This window comes from Oryctolagus cuniculus, chromosome 11 (genome assembly GCF_051225735.1).
Source record: "Oryctolagus cuniculus isolate XC-2025 breed Fujian yellow rabbit chromosome 11, ASM5122573v1, whole genome shotgun sequence".
NCBI lineage: Eukaryota > Metazoa > Chordata > Mammalia > Lagomorpha > Leporidae > Oryctolagus > Oryctolagus cuniculus.
Genome location: NC_142877.1, coordinates 106,867,023 through 106,893,076, shown reverse-complemented (window position 1 = coordinate 106,893,076; position 26,054 = coordinate 106,867,023). Strand labels below are relative to the sequence as shown.

Here is a 26,054-nt window from a genome sequence, read left to right as displayed (position 1 = left end):
TCCCCCGGCCTTTCGTCCAAGGAACCAGGACAGACCTGTCACTCACTGAGGTGGGGCAGGTATTAGGAAAGCAGGTTTGGGATAGGATTAGGATCGATTTTTACATGTCAGCTGGAGCTGCCCTGGTCGGCATCCAAAAGGAGACAGGGAGTTGGCAGAGGCAGCAGGAGTTGGAACCCAGACAGAGGGCAAGGCTGCCAGCAGACAGGGTTTAGAGCCAAGAGCCGGGAGGAGGCTGTCTGCCGTTAGCACTCGGGAAGGAACAGGTGCTGGGATTGAGATCTGGGACACTTGGCATTCAGAGAAATGAGGGAAAACCAGCAAGGAGGACTAGGAAGTGGCCAGTGAGAAAGGAAGAAACTTCAGAGACACAGCACAGTGGTTTCCAAAAATGTTCATTTTCCAGAAAGACTTGTCAGTTCAAAGCACACATGTCTCATTTCTTCCTAGAACACATACATGGGCTATCTGGACTATCGGAAGAAGACCATAAAGGACCTTGGCATCAGCCCCAGCACCTGCTCGTTCAATCCCGGCGTGATTGTAGCCAACATGACGGAATGGAAGCACCAGCGTATCACCAAACAGCTGGAGAAATGGATGCAGAAAAATGTGGAGTATGTGTTGACCCACCATTTTTCCCATGTTTGGGCACCAAATGATTCCATTAATTTTTTATGCATAGCTCAGGGGTTAGAAACATTTCACACTTTCTTACAGAAACACTGTTGAGAAAGAAAATGGGGGCAGTAGATAAGAATCTCTCCTCAAATGACATCAGAGGAACCAAGATGCCATGAAATGAGGAGTCTCGTGCATTTTCCTATAGTGACTTGAATATTTTCCATTGAAAACCTACATTTATCCTAGTCATTTGTCCTTCTTAGAAAAATTTGTCTCTAAGGATTATTTTATAAAGTCACTTTTACATTTTAAGGCTGATTTTTAAATGATAATTTTTCATTATCAAAGTTTTAAAATAGAGAAAAATAACTGTAACCCAACCACTATTATCATGTCATTGTATTTCAAGTGTTTTTTTTTTATTTATTTTATTTATTTGAAAGGCAGTTACAGAGAGATGAAGGGAAAGAAGGAGAAAGATCTTCCATCCATTGGTTCACTTCCCAAAAGGCTGCAGTGGCTGGGGCTGGGCCAACCCAAAGTCAGGAGCCAGGAGCTTCTTCTGGGTCTTCCACATAGGTGGCAGAGGCCCAAATACTTGGGCCACCTTCTGCTGCTTTCCCAGGCTCATTTGCAGGGAGCTGAATCAAAAGTGGAGCAGCACCCATTTGGGATGCTGGCATCACAGGTGGCAGCTTAACCCACTATGCCACAAAGCTGGCCCCATGTCAGTCTTTACCTGTTTATTTTAATACCATCATAACTGTGAATATTTAACTAATACAAGATCAGAACTTGATCTATATCTACTATTAAAACATGAACACTCCGTGAATGTGGGTGATGTGGCATTCTAACAGTTTTGTGTATGCTTGACACTTCGCAAAATGAAAATGTGACATTTCTTGAAAGTATTTAATTTTACTTTGAGCTTGGGGAGGCCCTAGGCCAAATGACGCCTTTCTATTCGGCTTTTTAGGGAAAACCTCTACAGCAGCTCCCTGGGCGGAGGGGTGGCCACTTCCCCCATGCTGATTGTGTTTCACGGGAAACACTCCACAATCAACCCCCTGTGGCACATAAGGCACCTGGGTAAGTGTTCCACAAAACTATGCAAATGTCCATGGTAGACCCAGGGAGCACCACCCAGTGAGGGGAGAGTGTTCCAGCACCAGGTGCAACTGCTCCACGTGACCTGGGTGAGTATCTTAACCCTCAGTGCTCAGATTCTGCAGGGGCAGCTTCTCTCCTTAGCTACTATGGAGGTTTCTAGGAATTCATGAAAAGTTACTGCATGACAGCTTAGCATATAGTATATGCTCATATAACTCTGTCACAACTTTTTCACATGCCTGTATTGCTACTGTGGACAAAACCAAAGTTGCATAATGGCCCGTGATGAACCGAGATGGCTGGCATTGCAAGTCAAAGCAGCTGCTTACTGTGTCCTGTGTGAGTCCTCTACCAGCCTTATTCCATACAGGAGTGCAGCCGCCAGGGTTTGCGTGTGGAGTCCCAGCTAGGCCATTATGTGATTACTTTTAACTTCAAATACAAGTCAACTGTTTAGAACACAGCTTGATACTGAGACATATTCACATTCTTTTTTTTTTTTTCTTAAAGATTTATTTATTTGAAAGGCAGAGTTACAGAGAGGAAGAGGTAGAGGCAGAGATAGATTGATCTTCCACCTGCTGGTTCATTCTCCAAATGGCTGCAAAGGCTAGGGCTGTACCAGGACAAAGCCAGGAGCCAGGAGCTTCATTTAGGTCTCCCACATGCGTGTAAGGGACCTACAGGTAAAGGAGCAGGGAGCTGGATTGGAAGTAGAGCATTTGGGCCTTGAACCAGCTACCATGTAGGATGCCAGGGCTGTAGGCAACGACTTTTCCCACTACACCACAGTCCCAGTTTTTTTTTTTTTTTTTTAAGGTTTTATTTATTTCAGATAGTTATAGAGAAGGAGAGACATATATATATATATAAAACAATCTCCCATTTGTTGGTTCACTCCCCAGATGGCCACAACAGCCAGGGCTGGGCCAGACCGAAGCCAGGAGTCAGGAGCTTCTTCTTGTCTGTCATGTAGGTGGTGGGGGCCCAATCACTTGTCTCATCCTCTGCTGCTTTTCCCAGGCCATTAGCAGGGAGCTGGATAGGAAGTGGAGTAGCCAGGACACAAACAGGTACCCATGAGATGCTGATGTTGCAAGGTGGTAGCTAACCCCTCACATTCGTTCTAACACAGTGCCACGATCCCCTATCCAAAACCACTGGGCCAGCACGGTTTAGAAATTTGCAAATACTTTGCATTTTTTTTTTTTTTTTTGACAGGCAGAGTGGACAGTGAGAGAGACAGAGAGAAAGGTCTTCCTTTGCCGTTGGTTCACCCTCCAATGGCCGCCGCGGCTGGTGCGCTGTGGCCAGCACACTGCGCTGATCTGATGGCAGGAGCCAGGTACTTATCCTGGTCTCCCATGGGGTGCAGGGCCCAAGCACTTGGGCCATCCTCCACTGCACTCCCTGGCCACAGCAGAGAGCTGGCCTGGAAGAGGGGCAACCGGGACAGAATCCGGCACCCCGACCAGGACTAGAACCCAGTGTGCCAGCACCGCAAGGCGGAGGATTAGCCTAGTGAGCCGCAGCGCCGGCCAATACTTTGCATTTTTAAAAACGGGAATGTGGCACTGCATGTGATTTACACTCCACTGCCAAGGAGTCAATAAAACGACTCTGTTTGCACACCGTGGGGATTGTTTAAGAATTACTGACAATGCAGATGAACTTATTTACCAAGTGCCTGTTAGTGTAATGGGTAAGAACTGGGCTAGGTTCTCTTGAAAAAGATATTATTTCCAATTCTTAAAACTGTACAAGGTGTCACATCCCTTCTCCTGAAACCAAAGGACAGACATAACTATGGATGCTATGTCTCCTCCTAGCAATCCCGTGTATACTCACACACCATTACCAAAATTCTCCTTGATTTTCCCGACCACATGCACGCACCCAAGAGTGACACAGGAAGTCAGGGGCACTAGCATTCTGTCATTCTTAGTTTATAATTATGTTGGACTCACTGTCAGATCAAATAGCAACATCTCCATGTCCAGAAAGTTCCATTAAAGTAGAATCTATAAAAAGTGTTGTGTTGGAACCGCTTGGTGGAGCTTAGAGTTCCAGCATTTTATGGTCTTGGACCAGCCACTGAGAACTGTACTTTATGAGGGACCTTACCTTACCTTATCTTACTGACAAGTAGGGAGGGGCATATTCAGAAAGTCGTCACTTTTCCTTGGAAGGTTTTAGAATCAGGGATTTACAAAGTACATCTACCCAGAAAGAATTTGAAAGATGATCTGGTTTTATAGTATTTTGAATGCAGAAAGCAATGTAACATTAATAGGTATTACATGTGGGTCCAAATAGGTAAGCTTCAGGCTTTTTTTTTTTTTTAAGATTTATTTATTTATTTGAAAGTCAGAGTTACACAGAGAGAGGAGAAGCAGAGAGAGAGAGAGAGAGAGAGAGGTCTTCCATCTGCTGGTTCACTCCCCAGTTGGCCACAACGGCTGGAGCTGTACTGATCCGAAGCCAGGAGCCAGGAGCTTCTTCTGGGTCTCCCACTTGGGTGCAGGGGCCCAAGGACTTGGGCCATCTTCCACTGCTTTCCCAGGCCACAGCAGAGAGCTGGATTGGAAGTGGGGCAGCCCAGGCTCCAACCAGCGCCCATATGGGATGCTGGTGCTTCAGCCAAGGCATTAACCCGCTGCGCCACAGCGCCGGCCCCAGCTTCAGGCTTTTAAAATTGATGGACCGCATTCAGCCAAGTTTCACCCCCACATTGCAAGCCCCTTTGAGGTGTCCACAGTCTCAGTCGCAGAGCGGAGATGAAGAGGCTCTACCCAGTTGAGCTCTTCCTTTGTGCAGATTTCCTGGACCTGAAATCACTCGAGTTCTGCCACCGTAGCTGGAAACAACTAGCGCCTCTTCTGCAGCGGCGTCCCCAGCTGTACTGTGAATCACAGAAGCCAGACTTTGTTGTTGACCCCATAAAGCAGTGTAGCATGCTCCAGTAATCATCTTCTCTACTCAGGAGACTCGGAGTTGCTTTAAAATATTGAGGGGCTGGCGCTGTGGTGCAGCAGGCTACGCGGCTGCTTGCGTTATTGGCATCCCATACTGGAGCGCCAGTTCAAGTCCTGATTGCTACATGTCTGATCCAGCTCCCTGCTGAAGGCACCTGAGAAGGCAGCAGATGGCCCAAGTACCTGGAGCCCTGTTACCCAAGTGGGAGACCTGGGTGGAGTTCTGGTCTCCTGGCCTCACACCAGCTGTTGCGGCCATGTGGGGAGTGAACCAGCACATGGGCAATTGGTCTCTCTCTGCCATTGTGGCTTTCAAATAAATGTTAAAAAAAATAAGACATCACATTCCTTTTCATGCAGATGTGTATCATGAAAAAAACTGCATGACTTTCAAAACTTTTTGCACCACAATCCGCTTATCTTCTAATCCCATTTTCCATGCAGTTTGGAATGGGCTTGTATGTTCAGGTGTGCACGGACATCACTAAGGTCACAGTGGCTGTTTTAGAGGTTTGGGGAGGGTGGGAAATTCTTCACAGCTTGATCCTTTAATTGTCTTTTAAATCATGAATTTATATCCAATGTTACGAGGCAGGTTTCATTCTCTAACAAGTCTACTATTTCCCTCTGCACACAACGAAGGCTGGAATCCGGATGCCAGATATTCAGAGCACTTCCTGCAGGAAGCTAAACTGCTGCACTGGAATGGAAGGCACAAACCCTGGGACTTCCCAAGCGTTCACAACGACTTGTGGGAAAGCTGGTTTGTCCCTGATCCTGCAGGGGTATTTAAGCTCCATCACAACAGCTGACAGAACTCAACGTTTTAAATACTCCCTATGGGAAAAGCTGCAACTGTCCCTTTGTAGCCTTGCAACACGTTTGCTTGAGGAGCAATACCTTTGACACGTACAATCCACGACACGAGAACCAGAAACTTCTCTGTGCAGATTGGACCTCGGACCAGATGGGCACGGGTGTGTTTCCTTAAGCCCAAGTGATAATCGTGGAGGCCACGATTCTGTGAGTGAAGCATGTTGCTGGAAAGAAAGAAACCCAGCCGGCTATGGGCAATCAAGGTGCTTCACACTGAATGGCACTTACAGCCACAAATTCAGCATTTTCTAAATGTATTTTTTACATGTAGGTATTTTTTAACAGGTTCTCAATCTTGCCTTTTATAGCACTGTTACATTTAAAACATGGAGGCCTGAAGAAATAAAATTGTCATTGATTTTTAAAATTTTTCATCATGTATATATTCTGAGTGCTAAATACTAGAAGGAGAACTGGTGCAGGTTTGAAGGGGGAAGGAATACCATTGAGTCTGGCCAGAAAAAAGCTTGAAGGCCAAGGGTATTTCACTCTTAAAATTTTTTTTTTATTGTAAAGACCATCAGACTGTCAGATGAATTTCAAAATCTTTCCATATTATTTAATGAAAAAGTCTCATACTGTCATGTACAGGATATACCGACATTTATTATGTATCAGTCATATTCAATGTAAAACACCATTATTGTAGGCTTGGAAAATCTTCAAACCCATTATCTAGTGGGCATCTGTCATAATTTAAAAGGTATTTTCTCCAGTCAAATAAAAAAATCTATTGTAAAGCTACAATAGTTATTTCCTACAGCCATACCTAGTTACATGCTTTACACAGTCCCATGAAAAAATAATTCCATTGCTCCTAATCCCTGATGCAAGGCACTTCAGAGCACCCGCAGAAGACGGCCATGTAAACAGCAGTACAGTACATCATTAAATAACACGAATGACTTCCACATAGCTTGACCTAGACTTCAGGAAAAATAAAACCATCATTACCACAGCTAAAAAGCATACTAAGAGTCACAAGAATTTGTTTCTCTTATTACAAAGAGAAGAACAAGACATACCACCTCTCGGGGGAAAGAGGAACCTTGTAAATATTTCATATTGAAAATGAGCATGCTCCCTGGGTATGTACGGAACTGGAGTATTCAGGAGTGAGTAGGAGTCAATGCAAATGGCCATTTCTGAATACCCAGCTTGAACATCTACCAGACCTAGGGGTCTGGACTATTTGTAGCACCATGGGAAAGGCATCAGAACATCACAAAGGTACAGATTTCAAACCAACCTTCCCACGAGATTCACGTAGTCCATAGCAACTAAGTATCAGCAATGATGCAGAGAAAGGATTTTTAAAATTATTGGCTTACTAGATTTACCTGGCAAGAAAGGTTCTGCATTATTTATTTTGGTACATCTCATGTACAGAAAGCACCGGTTTAAGTGAGATTATCAAACCCCTCCAGCCATCTTTTGCTCAGCCTGAAAATTCATTTCTTACCCCATTTCCATGTCACCAACCTTAAAATCAAGGCTAAAATTACAATGGTGATAAATACTGACAGAGAAATTCAGTTCCTTCTCTATCAGATCTATCTCTCAAGTAAAACACAGCTACGTGATACAACGTCAGGGTTCTACTGCACTCTCTGGAACCGACTGTCCCAGCGGAGAGTTTCTGCCTCCTGGAGGATTAGCACACAGGGGCCAGGAGGCCAAGGCCAGGGAAGGAGGCTGGGCCAGCCCTGCCACAGCAAGGCCACACTCCGTATTTCTACTGCTAAGTAACTCTCAACACCACTCCTAACGTGAAGAGGTCTGAGCTGAGAGCAACTTAGGCAGCTCTGGGGTGACCCTCAGCTACCACCAAACACTAACAAATGGGACTCCACTGAGGGCTAACTTCATATGTGAAAAGCAACATACTTGCTTCCTTAGCTGTGCTAATTCTTACCATGAGCACACCCTCCTTAGGCATAAAAGGAGTAATAGTCTTCCTAGGTTTATGCACAGTTAAGGATCAACTATAAATATTCAGACTGCTGTATTTTAAAATTACAGATCAAAAGTGACTCCCAAAAGAAAATCAATTTCTTCACACATGAAATATATAAAAAGCTGGAATGATGGTTAATTCACATACAAAATCACATACAAAAAAACCCTACTTTTCCTTCCAAATTACTTAGTTCATACAGTTGGTTCTATCACACAACTGTTCTACACTAATGACATCGCTAGAGTAAACTACTACTAAAATATTAAGTTAGCACACTGAGGTTCCGTATCTTGACAACTGCATTAAAACTGCAGCATTCACGCGGAGCTGAGAAACAGCATTCTTAGACACCCTGCTCTTGCGCTCCACAGTGATTGTTCAGGGAAGGAATCTGGTCTGTAAACGGCTGGGCCATCCACTGCCCATCTGGAATGGCACTGAGAGCTGATTCTCTTAACTCCGCACTGTCCGCAGCTAGGAGAAAGGAAACAACGTCAGGCAATTCTGCCCAGTCTACTTAGAAGTTTTAAAATAATCAAGTCAGGAGGTTTAAAAGGGAATTATTATTAAACTAGTTAAAGGAGGAAAATGCAACTAAGATGACTTAAAGGAAATGAGTTGTAATGTCCATGTAAACATCAAATACCACCAACTTTTCACCATCACTAAGTAACATTTCGTATATTACCATTCCCACTCGTCAGTACTTTACTCTCATTCTGTAAAATCTGCCTCTCACCCCCAGTCCCTGAATCCTGACAGGACCAGTCTCTGGAAGCGACGCTCATGGGGGAGGGAACATACCTAGCCCATTAGACGGGAAGCTGCAAGGTTCACTATTGCACGGGTTGTCACTGTAAGCACCACCGTAGGCTGCTTCATAACCAGGATCGTATTTTTCTTCCTTAACAGCCATCTTCTTTGCATCCTCTGTGACAGAGATAAAAAATTTAAAATGGATTTTGTACAACAATTTTGAAGGCAGCTTTGTTGAGAAATCATGAGCAATTCTTTCTTTAAATGTTCATGAATGCTGAAATACATCTTTTGCAGTCCTCTTTTAAACTCTTTGTAGCATATACCAGATGAACTCATAAGGATTACAGAAGCTTATTACACTTAATTTTAGGCACAATGTGATGTTTCCTGTATCCTCAGGGTATGCAGGTGGAGAACCTTGGTAAGAGACTTGCAGCAGTGACTAATGGCTATTATCAGAGCCCTCTGGCTGCAAATACAATTTTTTCTTTTCTTTTCCTGTTTCTGTATCCACAACCTATTTTCTGTATTGTATATAAATGAATGAAAGGAATAACAGTAGCATACCTTGGGCAAGCTGTAGGTCAAATGTATACCGCACTTCTTGAACGTCTGTGTTTCGTTCAATGCCTTTCAACTGATCTCTTAAGTCCTTCAACTTAATGTAGTAATGAACTTTGTCCTGAGCGCGAGGAAACTGAGCACACCTTGCACTGGATGATGGCATCACATAGCAGAGCTGGAATCAAGGTTTTAGTTTCAGAAATGTTACAATTCTACTGAATCAACTCATACTGACATTATACAATTTATCTTAGAGTTACTAACTTAATACCTAACCACATACTTATATTGTATGCAACATCAATAAAAGTAGTTGTGCTTAAGTTCAGATCTGTAGTATTTATTTCAAAGTCAATAAATAAAACATAAACAGCCTTCTTCCCCAAACATCCATCTGTCAGTAAAGTCTTTTCAATAGAAATGCATGATTCATGGTTCATAATTCAAGAGACAGAAGGGCATGCGAGTGTATAATGAAGTCTTCCCTGCCAGCTCTGTCTTTACCCAGTTCCCTCACCCAAGGGCAAACAATGCTGCCAGTTCCGGAGATGCCATAAACATACAATCCAAGGTATCTGGATATACGCGCCCCTTTTAAAAAAATATACGAATGTTAACATGCTCTACTTCCTGTCCTGCACTCAATAATTACAATCAGAGTAAAAAAAGAACTTCCTTTTTTTTTTATAATTGTGTAGTACTTTATAATCTATTCAACCAGAGCCCAACTGGGGACATTTAGGCTGTTTCTAATTTTTTGCTATTATAAGCTGTAGCAAAAAAAAAAAACAAAAAAAAACAAAAAACCTTTGTACATATTTGAATGTTTGAGTATATCCAATAAATTCCTGGAAGTGCAATGGCTACAAAGAAAGACAGATGCATTTATCAGCTTGGCTGATGGTGACAAACTGTCTTTAAAAAGCGCCTGTGAGAGACTGATAGGATATGCATGTTCACATAATTTTTAAATTGGCCTCCATATCATGTTTTACAGGAAGAACACATTACTTGCTTTGCTTATGTATGTGTAGAAAATGGTGATTCATAAAGCTATGTAGTATGAATATTACTGGATTTTGTAATAACATATTTTCCAATCTAAAGATATTCTATTAAAATGATTCAGAAGCTTAAAAAAAGATAGGTCTTTTTGTTGTTTCACAGTTAAATCACTAATAAATCAGCAACTTTAACATTTCATGATAAAGACTAAGTTTTAAAAGATAAATGCAGGGACTGGTACTGTGGTGTAGCAGGTAAAGCCACAGAGCCTGCAGTCCTGGCATCCCATATGGGGACCAATTTGAGTTCCAGCTGCTCTGCTTCTGATCCAGCTCCCTGCTGTGGCCTGGGAAAGCAGTGGAAGATGGCCCAAGTGCATGGGTCCCTGCACCCATGTGGGAAACCTGGAAGAAGCTCCTGGCTTCTGACTTTGGCCTAGCCCAGTCCTGGCCTCTGTGGTCATTTGGGGAGTAAACCAGCAGATGGAAGACTTCTCTCTCTCTGTAACTGCCTTTCAAATAAATAAATCTTAAAAAAAAAGAAATTAGAGTTTGGAAATATTGCTATTTCTGAATGTTTGTCTGGGCTGTATTTATATGGCTCTAAAATGAATATACAAACAGGACCTGTGGTTTTTCTCATCAGAGTCATGTTTCTTTCATAACTGGGTCCAAGGGCTAACTCAATTGCATTTGATAAGCATACACCATTAAATATATTTTATTCCTGATTTTTTTATAAAGATTTATTTATTTATTTGAAAGTCAGAGTTACACAGAGAGAGGAGAAGCAGAGAGAGAGGTCTTCCATCCGTTGGTTCACTCCCCAGTTGGCCACAACGGCCAGAGCTGCGCCGATCCCAAGCCAGGAGCCAGGAGCTTCTTCCGGGTCTCCCACGTGGGTGCAGGGGCCCAAGGACTTGGGCCATCCTACACTGCTATCCCAGGCCACAGTAGAGAGCTGGATTGGAAGAGGAGCAGCTGGGACTAGAACTGGCACCCATATGGGATGCCGGCACTTCAGGCCAGGGTGTTAACCTGCTGCGCCACAGCACCGGCCCCTAAATATATTTTAAATGCAGTACATGAGCCAGTTCCTCTTAATAGTTTAGGTGGATAACATCATTAAGACATTTAGTTGATAAATATGTCTCTAATAAGATCCTAACAGTTTCTGAATTACTTTGTAACTATTAGTTCAAGTTGATATATGTATAGATATTATTCAACAAAATACAGTGTGCTTTTTTTTGTGGCATAAACTACAATGGATAGGGAGTACCAAGGAAGAGAGACAACATTTCACCTCCAGCTGCCATTTTAAGGACTTACAGTTTCTGTGTCTGGAATCTTGTGGGGTTGAAGCCCAAATTCCAAGTTCTTAACCTTTACTCCAAAAACTTCTCTACTAAAAATTTCATAAATACCTAAAATGAAATACAAACATATTTACAGCGTCTATAACATTAGCAAAGAAGAAAAGATAAAATTTAAAAGTAAATCTTACATTTTCCATTAAACACTGCTATTCGTGGCTGATATTTCTGTAATTTCTGGACTAGAATACGTCCTCCTTCACGAAATTCTTTACTAAAATTGAATTAAAAAGTAGTCAAAACCAAACGTGACAACATTTCTAATACGCTAAATTCAGGCTGTTTTCAATAAAAGATCACATCATATAGTCATTGAGCTCAGCTTGAAGGGCATGTGGATGATGTTCTCAGGGCCTGTGAGTGCCAGCAGGTTCAAGGTTCCGACTCCCCAGTGCTACGTCATTACCTGGAAAGATCCTTGCTGCCTGGCGTCGTCCTCTCCACCATATTGGTAAATCCAATGCCATACTTCCCAGGTAAAGTGTGATCGTCCATGTGGTTCAGCTGGACCTCACTCAGCCCTGACATGAACAGACACTTCCCTGCGAAAAGACAGTTCAGCTTATTTCTGCAGGTCAAAGGCTTTTGCCCAAAGAAATGGTGTGATAATCTAGGTTCTATTCTTGAAATGAAAAAAAATAAGATTGAGAATATTAAAAAATGGTAACATAGCTCAAACACCATATTGAGCAATTACTATGTGTGGGGTCAATCCTTGACATGGATTAGCTCATTTAATCACCGTAATTACTTTATGAGATTAAAATTATAATCTCCTTTTCTGTCTGAGAAGACAGAGCTACTAGTGTAGGAAACTTTGAAACTATTTTCCTTTCCAATAATTGCTGTTAACATAACCTGCCAACAAACATACACTAATAACAACAAACACCATGACAGTGAAGAAAATGGAGAATTCAGAAAATTCAGAACGTACCAGAAAGGTTTTTTTTTAAAGATTTATTTATTTGAAAAGCCTAGTGACACAGAGAGAAGAGAGAGAGGGGAATCTTCATCCACAGGTTCACTTCCCAAATGGCTGCTGGACCAAGCCAGAGCCAGGAGCCAGAAACTCCAACCAGGTCTCTCAGATGGGTGGGGCAGGGGCCTAAGGACTCGGGTTATCTTCCAGTGCTTTCCCAGGCACCTTAGCAGAGACCTGGACCAGAACTGGGAGTTAAACTCATGCCCAGTTAGGATGGTGGTATCGTAGGTGGTGGCATAACCTGCTGTGCCACAACAATGGCTCCACCAGATACTTTCAAAAAGAAAATGAAGAAAAAGTTTTGTTAGTTCTAAAAATGTGTTACTGTCACTTGCTCTAAATGCGTTTAATGTTACTCTTGGGGCTGGTGTTATAGCGCGGGGGTTGTGCTGCTGCCTGCAGCACCAGCATCCCATATGGGTGGCAGTCAAGTCCTGGCTGCTCCACGGTCCATCCAGTTCCCTGTCAATGGCCTGGGAAGAGCAAAAGAAGGTGGATCAAGTACTTTGGTCCCTGTCACTCACACGGTGGACCAGGAAGAAGCTCCTGGCTCCGGCCTGGCCTAGACGTGGCCATTTGGGAAGTGAACCAGCAGATGGAGCATTTCGCTGTTGGTCTCTCCTTCTCTCTAACTCTGCATTTCAAACAGATAAATAAAATCTTAAAATAATTAAAAAATAAAAAGGGAATGTCACTCTTAACTCATGTTGGGGCCGGCACTATGGCATAGTAGACTAAACTGCTGCCTGTGGCGCTGGCATCCCATATGGATGCTGATTCATATCCCGTCTGCTCCGCTTCCAATCCAGCTCTCTGCTATGGCTTGGGAAAGCAGTAGAAGATGTCCCAAGTACTTGGGCCTTTGTTCCATGTGGGAGACCTGGAAGAAGCTCCTGAGTCCTGGCCTGGGATCAGCCAGCTCCCATTGCAGCCATTTGGGGAGCAAACCAGCAGATGGAAGACCTTTCTCTCTGCTGTTCCTTCTGTCTGTAACTCTACCTCTCAAATAAATAAAAAAAACCTTAAAAAAATCAACTAATGTTTCCTAAGGGCTTACTGCATGCACTATTCTATTAGGCTGTGTTGATTAAGGTGGTTTATATATAAGGGGTGGGTCTTGTGGCACACCAGCATCCCATGTTGAAGTGCCAGTTTGAATCGTGACTACTCATCTTCTGAGCCAGCTCCCTGCTAACGTGCTTGGGAAGGTAGTGGATGATGGCTCAAGTACCTGAGTTTGTGCCACCCAAGTGGGGAGACCCAGATGGAGTTCCTGATTCCTGGTTCCAGCCTAGCCCAGCCCTGGCTGTTGTGGCCATTTGCAGAGTGAACCAGAGGATGGATGAACTCTCTCTCTGCCGTTTAAATAAATAACTCTTTTTTAAAAAGACAGTTTATATGTAAGTTATGGTTTTAAGGCTCATTCTAAAATTATGAGCATCTTAGGGCTGGTGTTTGCACAGCACTTAAGACATCACTTGGGATACCTGCATCCTATATCAGAGTGCTCGGGTGCAAGTTCTGGCTCTCCTCTCAATTCTACTTCCTGCTAATGTGCACCCTGGGAGGCAGCAGGCGATGGCTCAAGTACTTGGGACTGTGCCACACACATGGGAGACCCGGACTGAGTTCTAGGCTCTTGGCTTCAGCCTGACTCCCGGCACTGACCCAGGAATGAGAGATTTCTCTGTCTTTCAAGTAAATAATAAATAAATGTAAATGAATAGCATCTTTACTACTATTTTCTGCTAGTAGTATCTGTACAGAATGTCTTCAATCACAGCATTTCACAACTATTACAATTTGATTGCCAGTGATCAATGCATTTCATTTCTCCTAGGGAATAAGACCAACAAAAATGTGGGTCAGTATTCTGTCTGCACAGCCATAAAGAGGTACTACTGTTACCACGTCTATGGATAATAGTTTTTAAAAAATCATTTAAGAGTAGTTACAATCATTGCAAACAATTCAAACAGAGGAGAAAGTACTCTTTCTCATGTCCCTTCACTCTCATACCAGATGTTAACCAAAATGCTAACAGTGGCACAGCACCTCAAAGCCATGTTCCATGTACACTGTATACATATACATATACACATTCACATACACACAGAATGAAGGTATATTTACATATAAAGTCTTTAAAAAAACACAGTTGGTTAAAGAAAAAGTCTATGAACAAAGATACCTAATTTGTAAGTAAATAAATAAAAATTACTTACAAAAATGGTTTCCAGGTCCAGGGTAATGATGTCCTTTGTAAGCAGCCATTAGTCCTGGATTTATGCCAATCTAGCAAACAAAAGAATTACACTTTTTAGTCTTAGAAACTAGGGTTTAAGACTTAGGGCTTCTATGGAGGAGTGGTGGGCAAAACTGAACTGATTAAGATATAAACTTCATACAGCATCGTAAGTGGTACCATTTGTCAGTTACTACTCTCGATCGACATGGAGAAAGAGACTACCTTTATTAGAGATCTGCTGTTGTTCAGAAAAACCTCATGACGCCCTGTCTGTGACCCTCACCCACTACAGTCTGAGAGGAAAGATCTTGAAACAATCAATCAATCTGAGCCCCTGCCCAGCCACAAGTCTTGCTCTCAATTCTTGCAAGTAACATGCTGTATGTCAGCTACAGCTATTCAAATGCTGACGGTTCTCACAGTTACACACACAAAAACAAGCTGAAAATCAGTGCAGTCATTAGGGAGCACTCTCAGTGCTCATGGAATCCAAGTGACCCACAGGGGTCCTTCCACTGAACTGCAGCGCTGTGAGGGAGGGATTATTATTAACCCTGTCTGTAACAAGGAAAACAGTAATCGAGAAGGTGAAGGCCTGCCCAAGGTCACATCTTGTTACCTCAGATAGTTCCAACCTGGAACTGCCCTCTTAAAACATTTGCATATTAACACAACCTCATGAAGATGGCACCATTTTCCACCAAAAGGATTCTCAGAAATGGTTCTTTTAAGCAAAATGCTGTCTGCATGGACAACAGCTGAGTAGAGCTAATCCACTGATGCTGTTTATAAAAGCAAATGAAGACAAAATCCTTACAATTACAATGTCCAGGTTGAAGGTCAAAATATCAGGGAGAGTCTTGGTCAGAAGTTCAGCCTCTGACACGCCATTAAAACGGTCCACTTTCCTTTTCACCTTAAACGCGTCTGTAATTTTTTCTTGCTTTTCCTTTGACTTGGCAGATTTGCCAGATTTTTTTGCCTCAGCAGGTTTTTTGGGTTCTGCTGGTTTTTTGGGTTCTGTTGCTCGAGTTTTTCTTTTTCTTCCTTTTGGAGCCTCTGAAACACAAGGATTTCTCGAATGCAGACGCAGATGATTGTAACCCAGACCCTTCAGCAGCTTTCTCAGAAGTTACCCTGTTGATACCCTTTCTTACTCACTCCCTAAAACTTCTTATAGTCACACTTATGTTCTCACCACCTGTTTCTGCAGTAACTTCCTCTTTTACCCTAGAACTGGGCCTCTGTGGGTCCCAGCCCACCCTCCCTTCCCCCGTAGCTATTCGTGGAAAGAAACACCCATCATAATCAATATTACTCAGCATCTTGTTATCCCCAGGGATTCTAAAGGTAAATATAGGGGGCCAGCACTGTGGTGTAAAGCCACATCTGCAGTGCTGGCATCTCATCTGGGCGCTGGTTCTAGTCCCAGGGAATCCACTTCTGATCCAGCTCTCTTATGGCCTGGGAAAGCAGTGGAAGATGGTCCAAGTCCTTGGGCCCCTGCACCCATGTGGGAGACATGGAGGAGGCTCCTGGCTTAGGATCGGTGCAGCTTGGGCCATTGCGGCCAACTGGGGAGTGAACCAGCAGATGGAAGACCTCTTTCTTTTTCTGCATCTACCTCTCTGTAACTCTGCCTTTCAAATAAATAGATATATCTTTAAAAAAAAATGTAAATATACCAATACTTAAGTTAAAACATAGAAGGTTAAATAGAAAAAAATGGGAAAAGAAAGCCAAAACAGCTGAACTCAATCTTCACGTAACTTCTAGTAGTAGAAAACCTCAAATGGCATGTGGCTTATGTCAGAGGTTACAAGGTACAGCCTGTTCCACAGGAAGTCAAACAGGGGAACTGAGAGGTGCTGAGGAAACCTCTGGGCTGCAGTATTTTTCTTTTTTCTTTCTTGTTTTATTTTAAAGATTTATTTATTTATTTGAGAGGCAGAGATACAGACAGAGAGAGGGAGAGACAGAGAGGTCTTCCAACTGCTGGTTCATTCCTCAAATGGCCACAATGGTCGAAGATGGGCTGATCCGAAGCCAGGAGCCAGGAGCTTCTTCCAGGTCTCCCACACGGGTGCAGGGACCCAAGGACTTGGGCCATCTTCTGCTTTCCCAGGCCATAGCAGAGAGCTGGATTGGAAGAGGAGCAGCCGGGACTCAAACCGGTGCCCATAAGGGATACCAGCACTGCAGGCGGAGGATGAGACCACCACGCCACAGCACCGGCCCCTGCAGTATTTTTCAAAAGGCAAGACCAGGGATGTGATCTCAGGACCTAAAGCACGCTTATCGGAACCTCTGCTCTACAGGTGCTCTAGGCTGGGTGATTTTCCGTGGTAAGAGCTGCCCTGCACATTACAGAATGTTTAGCAGCATCTGTGGTCTCAACCCACTAGATGTCTGCAGCACCCTGCCAGTCATGCCACTCCAGTATCCCCTTGGAGGACAAACTCACCCTTGGCTGAGAACTCGTGACCTACAGCTGCCCAGCAGGAAGCCTCGGTTCTCTCACTCTCAGTTCGGTAACACCGTCCTCACTTCCTGGGCACCACCCCTCCCTGCTCCTATTTGGCAATTCCCTAGCCGAGCCTGGCATGATCAGGGGAGCTTCTCTCTTCTTCTCACTGCTGTAGGCACTCCCTAAGCCAAGGGACCCACCACACTGGCTTGTGGCTGGGAAAATCCTGGCGCTCCCTGCCCAGAAACATGGTCGGGACAAGGGCAGGAGGGATCTCCAACGCAATGGAGGCGGATGCGCTCCTGCAATCATAAACCCAAACTCTGAGCTCATTCAAATACTGCAACAACAGAGAAAACGGTTACCCTCTCTCCACCTCCATTTCCCCAAAATCTATTCACCTCCTCTTCCAATTCTGTGTCTTGCTGACTGGCACTTCCTTCAGCCAACTGCCTGTGCCAGAAACGTGGGAGTTTACTGGAGTCTGAGTTTGCCTCCCAGGAGTGTCTGTTGGAAGGCTTGTCCCTAGGATGGCAGTTGGGAGGTGATATGGACCCTTTAAGAGGTGTGGTCTTGGCCGGCACTATGGCACGGCAGGTTAAGCTGCTGCCGGCAATGCTGGCAAATATGAGCGCCAGTTCAACTCCTGGATGCTCCACTTTGATCCAGCTCCCTGCTAACGCACCTGGGGAAACTAGCAGAAGATGGCCCAAATACCTGGGCCCCTGCACCCACATGGGAGACCTGGATGAAACTCCTGGCTTCAGCCTTGCCCAGCCCTGGCCACTGTGGCCATCTGGGGAGTGAAGCAGTGGATGGAAGCTTTCTCTGCCTCTCCCCCTCTTTCTCTCCATAACTCTTTCAAATAAATAGATCTTAAAAAAAAAAAAAAAAAAAAAAAAAAAGAGGTGGGGTCTAGCGGGAGGCCCACTGGTTAACTGAAGAGATTTTAGGCCACCAGCCCCTCGCTGGCCTCCCCCTTGAGGAAGGGATCTCTCCATCGCGACGCCATCCCGGAGGAGGCCTTCCGCTGAGCTAACGCTGGTGCCACGCCGCTGAACCTCCACAGCTGTGAGCTACATAAACCTCCTGTCTGCATGCGTGGGCCAGCCTCGGGTATTTCATTCTAGCAAAGTAAAACAAACACACTTCCTCTTCTCCCTCATCCTCCACGTGGACCCCGTGAGTCAGTCAGGCAGCTCTACCTCTTGGGTATTTCTCAGCTCTCTCTCCGCTCCTTCAGGGCCTCCTCACTTCTCCCCCAGATCACTCAGTCTCTAACCCACTCGTGCCTCCCAATTCTGCCTTCCTCTCTACCAGCCAATCTCCCCTCTGTAATATTTTCAGATGTACTTTTAAAATGCCCACTATTTAAGCCATCCCTTTGCTGACATTCTCTCAACAGCTCCCTGCTGCCTTCAGGATAGAAGATACATTCTTTAGGATAAAAAGCAGGCCCCCCCCGCTGCCCCCACCGCACCCCATCCCTCCTCATTTCCTTGCTGCACCTTGGAGTGCAATGACAGAGAATCACTCCATCTCCACTCTGCGTCATATCCATCCTTTCCCTTGTCTGTGCCCTGGCAGCCTGGAATCTTCCCCACTGTGTTCCGCACAAGGACGGAGTCTCCTCACCCTTGCAGGTGCAGAGCTCTGGTGCTATTTCTCTGCTCTGGGAGACTGCCTATGTTCTCAGACCAGGGTAAGTGCCAACTACAGGAGGCCCAGAACACCCATCCTGTAGCCTCCTTTACTACCTCGTGTGCTGAGGGGCAACACGGTTACTCACTGCCTTTCTCTACCAGACTGAGAGCGCTGAGGGCAAGATCCATGTCCTCTTATTACCCAGAACCTATCCCTGTGCTTAGCACACACAAACCACTTAATTCATCGCTAAACCCGTCCTGAAATCAGACGGCTGATCAAATACCCAATGTTGTGAACTACCGTGGTGAATGCTACCTTGTACAGGTTCCTCAGCAGGAGCGGGGGCTGCGACTTCTGCGGGCATTTGCTGTTCGTTCACAATCGGCATATCGGGAGCCTCGGCCATCATTTGTTGAAAGGGAAACGTATAAAAAGCCTGAGCCTGCTGAAGGGAATAGCTGAAAGAACAATTGGTAGACGATATAAGCATAATCAAACTACCCAAGTTCAAATGATCAGCTGCAAAGAAGCTCTTTGGGATCCGTGCATCTGGCAATCAGACTGTGGAATATATTTAGCTACCTGGGGAAGAGAGACAGGTGGAAGATCTAAGCCCATCTATGCACACCCAGCCAACCTTTCCTGAGTGTTCACCAAAAGAACTTTAACTCTCACGCAACATAATGACAGATGTGTCACCAATAAAACACCCCTGTCTTGGCAAGTCAGCCTGTACTTTCTATGAGATCGTGGGAATTTTCTAGTAGCCAGACTGGAAAGGCTCTTTAAATCACACAGGATTAAAACGTCTACAAACACAATCTGTATCCCCACTTTAACTAATTAATCATCTTGTCACAAAGATCTTCTTCCATTCAACTTCTGGGTTTTTTTTTTTTTTTCTTATTTATCTGTTAACGTATTTATCCATTAAGATTTGTTCTTGCTACATTTTTGCCACTAAATGGAGATCAGAAGTAGATACTCTGTAAATATCTATTAAAATTATTAAGCAAAAAAATCCTCTAGACTTCTTTTCTGAACATGATTTAAACTTCCTTCAAAATACTCTGTCAAAATAAACAGTACAGTACTTCAAAGCAAATAATTAAAAAAAAAAAATCTTTCTGATGACCTTCGACCTGTCGCAAACTATTAGCAGGGATGTGGTGAAACTTAAGCTACAGACAATGCCAAAGAATGCTATTAAATACACAGGAGGCAGAAAAATGCTGGGAAACAAAATGGGAAAGTATGGTTTACTAGTTGCAGAGAGAATGTTTTCTATGTTAAGATACTCTACCACCTGTCTTTGTGACACTGGATAAAAGAGAATGCAGAGGTCAGAAAATAGATTAAAAAGACAAATAAGTATCCTTTATTTCTTTTCATTTGAAAGGCAGAGAAAGAAAGAGAGGGAGGGAGGAGGGAAGGTGGGAGGTAGGAAGGGAGAACCATGTCAGACTGCACAGGTACTAGCTCCCAGTCTGCTGGTTCACCCCTCCAAAAGCCCACAGCAGCCAGGGCTGGGCAGGTGGAAGCCTGGACCCAGGAACTCAATCAGAGTCTCCCACATGGGTGGCAGGAACCCAAGTACTTGAGCCCTCACTTGTTGACTCCTATGGCACACATGTGCAGGAAACTCGAATTGGGAACACAGTTGGGACTGGAACCAGCCACTCTGGGGAGCAAGCTTGGCCTAGTAGGTTTCCAATGAGTGAATGCTGTAGTGTGTGAATCCCATTTCAATAAAATGATAAAGCAAGAAACAGGCAAATAAAGTCATTGCCTGTGATGCCAGCATCCCATATGGGCACTGGTTCATATCCCAGCTGCTCCACTTTCAATCAGCTCCCTATTAATGTGCCTGGAAAGCAGCAGAGGATGGCCCAAGTGTTTGGGCCCCTGTGCTCATGTGGGAGACTCAGAAGAAGCTCCTGGCTTTGGCCTGGCTCATCACAGGCCACTGCGGCCATTTGGGGAGTGACCCAGCTGATGGAAGATCTCTTTCTTTTTCTTCCTCTTTCTCTCTTCCTCTCGGTGTAACTCTTTCAAATAAATAAACAAATCTTAAAAAAAATGAAATAGGCAAACTAAAACCAGATAAGCTTAATTGGTCTAAGGCACACAGGTTCATGGCAAAGCTAGAGTGCCAAATAAGTAAAGACAGGAGGTTGGGGGCCAATCCCACTGGACACTGAACAGGCAATCCACTTCAGGCTACCTTTAATGGTGAACTGGTAAAGAAAAGGTTCAGAATTAGTGAGAGGGGCCAGTGTTTTGGTGGGGTAAAGCCCTGGCTGTGGCGGATATCTGGGGAGTGAACCAGTGGATGGAAGATCTCTCCCTCTGTTGATCTACTGGTTCACCCCCCAAATCCAACAGCCACGGCTGGGCCAGGCTGAAGCCAACAGCAAGAACCTCACCCCGGTTCTCTACATGGCTGGCAGGGACCCAAGTACCTGAGCCTTCACTGCTGCCTCCCAGGGTGCCCATTAGCCGGAAGCTGGAAGGGAAGCAGCAGCACTCTGTGGGGGAATGCGGGTGTCCCACGTGGGAGTGTAACCGCCTGTGTCCAGTGCCAGCCATGATGTATATTTCAAAGCAGAAGACAATAGAAGAGAGTACGGTAAATTATGTAGAAGGCCTGAACGTTAAAACGTAAAAATGAACAGAAGGGAATGTGCTTAGAACCACGCCTGGCAGAAAGATGTCCTCCTTTTTCATATTTTTTCTTTAATATTATTAGTAGTTCTTTTCAATAAATTATGAAAATAATTGCAGGCACAGGGGTCCAAGCACTTGGGCCATCTTTCACCGCTTTCCCAGGCCATAGTAGAGAGCTGAATTGCAAGAGGAGCAGCCAGGACTCGAACCAGCGCCCATAGGGATGCTGGCACTGCAGGTGGAGGCTTAGCTCACTACATCACAGTGCAGGCCCCAGCCTGACTATCTTCGCAGCTCCCTAGCAGCCATAACAAAAGGAAGAGGATGGATTATAACCTTCTTAACACTTGGCAGAAAAAGGCATTCTGTCTACAGAAAAACCTTCATGAAACTGGGTGCCAGGAAACCAGAGGGATGGATAATTACATTTTCTAGTATCTAGGATTAGCTGAATTTGTAAGCAGCATAAAGCCGTTTGTCTGGTAACTGCCATCTAACGGCCCAGAACTCGCCAGTGCTTCTGTATAAGGCTCTACGAGGGGGGCAGCGGCAAAGAGCACTTGCCCAGCCCTGCCCCCTCTTCCAGCTTCTGTTCCCTCACCAGGAAAATGACGGGTCAGTGTCAGTGATTTCTACAAATACGGAGCAAGTGAGGGGATCAGACTACACTTCAGAGATGTCTTATTTTCCATAACTCCCAGGAATCAAACCCGTTAGCTGGATTAATGTTTTCATTTGCCTTTGTCCACTTTTCTCCATCATCATTCGTGTCCACCCCCACTGCTCTGTAGGACATTTCTCTTCCTGCAGTTCATCCCTTCTCTCCTGGCCTCCACGTGTGCCCTCCTTTCATGGAACTACACGGCTCACAGGACTGGTTTGGACAGGTGCCTGAAACAGATGAACTAATTTTCTGACAGTCTTTCTCAAAACATATACATATACATCCAGAGTTGATTAAGAAGACAAGCTGATTCAGATCTGCTGTATTTCAGAAAACAAAATCTTTAATAAAAGTTTTCTCTAAAACTACCAACTGCAGGGGGTGGGCCCTGTGGCACAGTGGGCTAAGCTGCCTGCATCGTATATGGGAGTGCTGGTGTGACGCTTGGCTGTTCTCCTTTTGATCCAGCTTCTTGCTAATGTCCTAGAAGGTAGCAGATGATGGCTCAAGTGCTTGGACCCCTGACACCCATGTGTGAGTCTCAGATGGGGATCCTGGCTCCTGACTTCAGCCTGGCCCAGCCCTGGCTGCTGTAGGCATTTGGGGAGTGAGCCAGTAGATGGAGGAGCTCGCTCTCTATCCTCTCTCTGTCAGTGCCTCTCAAGCAAATGAAAGTTACTGACTCCAACTTACTTAGTCTTCAGTTATTTTACACTATTTTAACTATTTAAGTTTGTTTTCTGAATAAATTTTATCTTCACTTAAACATGCGTATGCAAAACTGAATACTTACAAAAGAATGATCAGTGCTAAACAATTCAAATGCTCATATTGCGTGACCTATAATGGAACACCACCATTACTACCAGAACACTGTATTTCATATTGCTAAACGGAGGTGAGCATATTACACGTGCAGTCTGTACTAGAAAATATGAATATAATGACTTGAGCCAGCCCTAGTTTCTTCATGTGATACGAATGTATGTGTCTTCACTGTTTGGTCATTTTTTTTGTACCCAGAATCAAATAAAATACTCCAGATACAAGATCATCAGCCTGGGCAGGGCCATCAGTTTTCTCATCCTCAATGCAGAACCCATTTCGTTAGCTTTACTGGCACCCACATTATGCTGCTGATTCACACCGTGTTTATCAGCACGGACAACTGCTCTCCCATCACTGTTCTCTCGTCGCACACTTCATCATGGGTTTCCCGCACCAGAGACAGGACCGCGTCTCTTTCTGTAAAAGATGATTCCCCATTCTAGCCTGCCGGAATCGGGATTCTGCCTCAACCTATCAGTTCAACAAACGCCGCCCAGAGTTGGGTCATTCAGATCTTATCCGTGTGCCACTGGCATCATGAAGTTGTTCAACTGCTGAAAAGAATGAAGTTGGAGACAGAGCCCTGTGGCTGGTCAGGATGGACCTTTCTTTCGTCTTCCTTTGACTTTCCAGGCAGGAAATTGATTTTTGATTTTGCTTAACTGGACTCACCATCAGTTCATCCTCATCCCACTCACAAAGAGAAGCAGTGAGGCAGTGCTGTTGGCTAGGAAGGCAGACTTTGGAGCCACACTGCCTAGACTCAGATTTCAGCTCTGCTAGCTGCTAGCTTTGCAGGCAAATTCGTTAACCTCTTTATCCCCAGTTTCCACATCTGGGAACAACAGTACCCAACTCACTGGTTATGAGGATTAGTTAGTACACATAAAACACCCAAACAGTGCTTGGTATGCAGTCAACTTGCCGCAACAGTAGAGACCAGGAGGTGCCTCTTGTCAGCATCCCCCCGATCCAGTCTACACAGGTTGGTCTTTGTTTTTTCTAAACACACACTACAGCCTGGTATGCACTGGTCCGTTTTAGAACACGTAGCGAAATCTGTTCAGAAGCCGTGTCCATGTGGACACACCTGTTTCTTTCCACACTTCAGATCCCGCGCCTGCTGTCTCTGAGTCCCCAAACGCTGCAGTCTGGCCTTTCCCCGCTAGGCCAGGACACAGTTTCTGCAAAGGCAGCCTAAGGTCTCCTCCAAGGGCCTCACTGCTCTCGAGGTTTACCTTTCTCCTACGGACATTGGTTCTGCCATTTCCAGCCCGACAATCATCTTCCTCGACATGGGAGGTGTAAAATCAAAACACAAACTAAATATACTTTCTGTCATTCACTAACACCATGCTGATGGGCTGGGCAGAAAAAAAACCCAAAGCTTGTCCTTCTCTTTGTCCACATCTAATACAACAGCCCTTCCTGGTTCATTTAACATTCCCAGAAATCTGGGTCTCGGCTGAGGACTGATCTTTCCGTCTGTTTAACTCTTTCAAGTCTCCCTTGGTTTGGCATCCTACTTCCCGTCTTGGGTAGAAGTCCCTTTCCTGTGTGGAACATCCTAGTCCCCTTACACAACTGCTCCTCTTCCCCTCTCTGACTGATTAGACTGTGGTCGCCTTTAAAGACTCTTGACTATTTTCCATTTTGAGTCTATGTCCATGGAATATTTTCCTTCGAATGTTTTAACATTATTCTTCCAAACTAAAAAGTTTATTATATGCAGATTCCATTCCTGGATCAGCCCAAAATCAAGGATGGCAGAGAACCACTGTCTCAGGATGACCCAGGTCTGAGTCATTCCCGGATCCTCGAAGAGAAACTCCTTCGAATGCTACACTGAATTTCCTCATTTCCTAAAGGTGACAGCTTTGCAAGTCCCAACAAAAAATGCCCCAGAACAGCCCTACGGAGGAAGTGAACACAAACCACAGCTTTGAGCTAAAGCATGTACTTCAGTCCAGTTATTCTGCTACTAAGACACAAAATAAGGCCTCAAATACCTGATGCACTTGGTGGTAGGCTCAGCTCAGACTGAACTCTGCTCTTAAAAGGAGGATCACAAAGGTGAGAGATTTCCACAAGTTCTGGGAGTTCTCTTACTTGTAAAAGTCTTCAGGGAAAGAAGCAGAGTACAGCATTTGGCCCAAGAAGTCAGGATCAAGTACACACGTAATCTGCGTGTGTCTCCTTCCTAACTCTAAGACTGCTTATTTGGGTTACTTAAGTACCCACCTTCCGCAAGGCAGCCACCCACAGATTCCAGAGGTGCTGATTTTACAGGCTTCAACAGGAGGCCCAAAGAACTGTGGCGTCTGGCCCAAGCTCAGCACTGGGCGCTGAGAGTCAGGCTACTCCTCTTTAGGCCTAACAGTATGCTATTTCAATGTAAATCATTCTTTTTTTCTTTTTAAAGACCCGGGGACCTTAGTTCTCATTCATCTTTCTGCTAGGAGTTCGAACCTCTAACTCTGTGCCTTCGCAAAACCCTCTCTGGACGTAACGAACGCTCGCAAAGGACACTAGACAGACTCTTAGGATCGTGCCAAGACCCCTCGCAGGTTTTCGATGGACTGCTTTTGATTGCTACACAGAGTCCCATGGCAACAGTATCCACCCTTAATACCCCTTTCAGTGAGCTGCTGGGGAGGAAGCCACCGTCACTCTACTAACTACACAAGGAAAACTGCGGCTGATTAGGACACTCCCTCGTCACAGTCTGCACGGTGCTGGACGGTGGAGGAAGGGCATCCGGAAAGAAATACCACCCAGACTGCGGCTGCTCGCTACCGGACGTCGAAGCCCAGGGGTTACCAGCGGCCACCGACCCCGGCTCCAGGAGCACCGGGAGCGGCCCGAGCCCGTGACCGGCGCAGGCCCGCGGTGCGCACGCGCGGCCCTGGCCTTTGTGCTCGGACGGCCCGAGCAGCTCGAGACCCCAGCGTGCGCGCGCTCGCCCGCAGGCCGCCGCGAGGGGCGCGGGGAGCGCGGGGAGGGGCCGCGCCCCGCCCCCCGGATTTACCTGCCCGCGTTCTCCGCTTCCATGCCCTGCGGCCGCCTGCGCGAGACTCCTCCTGCCAAGCAAGCGGCCGGCTGGTCTCTGGGGTACGACGGGGTTCGCACGGCGGTACGATCCCAGAGACTTGGCTCCGATTGCTGGCAAGACCGGGACGGCGGCTGGCCTTAAGCTCCACCCTCACTTTTCTCCAGACCCCCTCCCTCCGCAGATGCCCCCATTCCATGCGCCACTTCCGCCTTCTCAGATCCGGGTCCCACGCGTCGTGGCCACCA

At 45.3% G+C, this 26,054-nt stretch overlaps 2 protein-coding genes across 3 annotated transcripts in view; one reads left to right on the top strand and one right to left on the bottom strand.

Annotated features, from left to right (window-relative positions):
- Nucleotides 1-5,955, top strand: part of GLT8D2 (glycosyltransferase 8 domain containing 2) — a 40,940-nt gene extending 34,985 nt beyond the window's left edge. For both annotated transcript variants that reach the window (XM_002711232.6, XM_070052783.2), the window contains 3 exons: nucleotides 451-617; nucleotides 1,604-1,716; nucleotides 5,355-5,955. In XM_002711232.6, coding sequence (XP_002711278.2) covers nucleotides 451-617; nucleotides 1,604-1,716; nucleotides 5,355-5,524 — 450 coding nt within the window. In that variant the 3' untranslated portion in view covers nucleotides 5,525-5,955. The remainder of the gene's footprint in view (nucleotides 1-450; nucleotides 618-1,603; nucleotides 1,717-5,354) is intronic.
- A 212-nt stretch (nucleotides 5,956-6,167) lies between these two features.
- On the bottom strand, nucleotides 6,168-26,051 carry TDG (thymine DNA glycosylase). Its single transcript, XM_051845841.3, has 10 exons — nucleotides 25,786-26,051; nucleotides 18,914-19,056; nucleotides 15,302-15,543; nucleotides 14,462-14,531; nucleotides 11,658-11,793; nucleotides 11,383-11,465; nucleotides 11,208-11,302; nucleotides 8,875-9,046; nucleotides 8,353-8,478; nucleotides 6,168-8,022 (listed from the first exon to the last, which is right to left on the bottom strand). Exons 1-10 carry the CDS (start codon nucleotides 25,806-25,808, stop codon nucleotides 7,892-7,894), a joined length of 1,221 nt encoding a protein of 406 aa, XP_051701801.2. The 5' UTR covers nucleotides 25,809-26,051; the 3' UTR covers nucleotides 6,168-7,891.
- Between the last annotated feature and the right edge of the window lie 3 nt (nucleotides 26,052-26,054).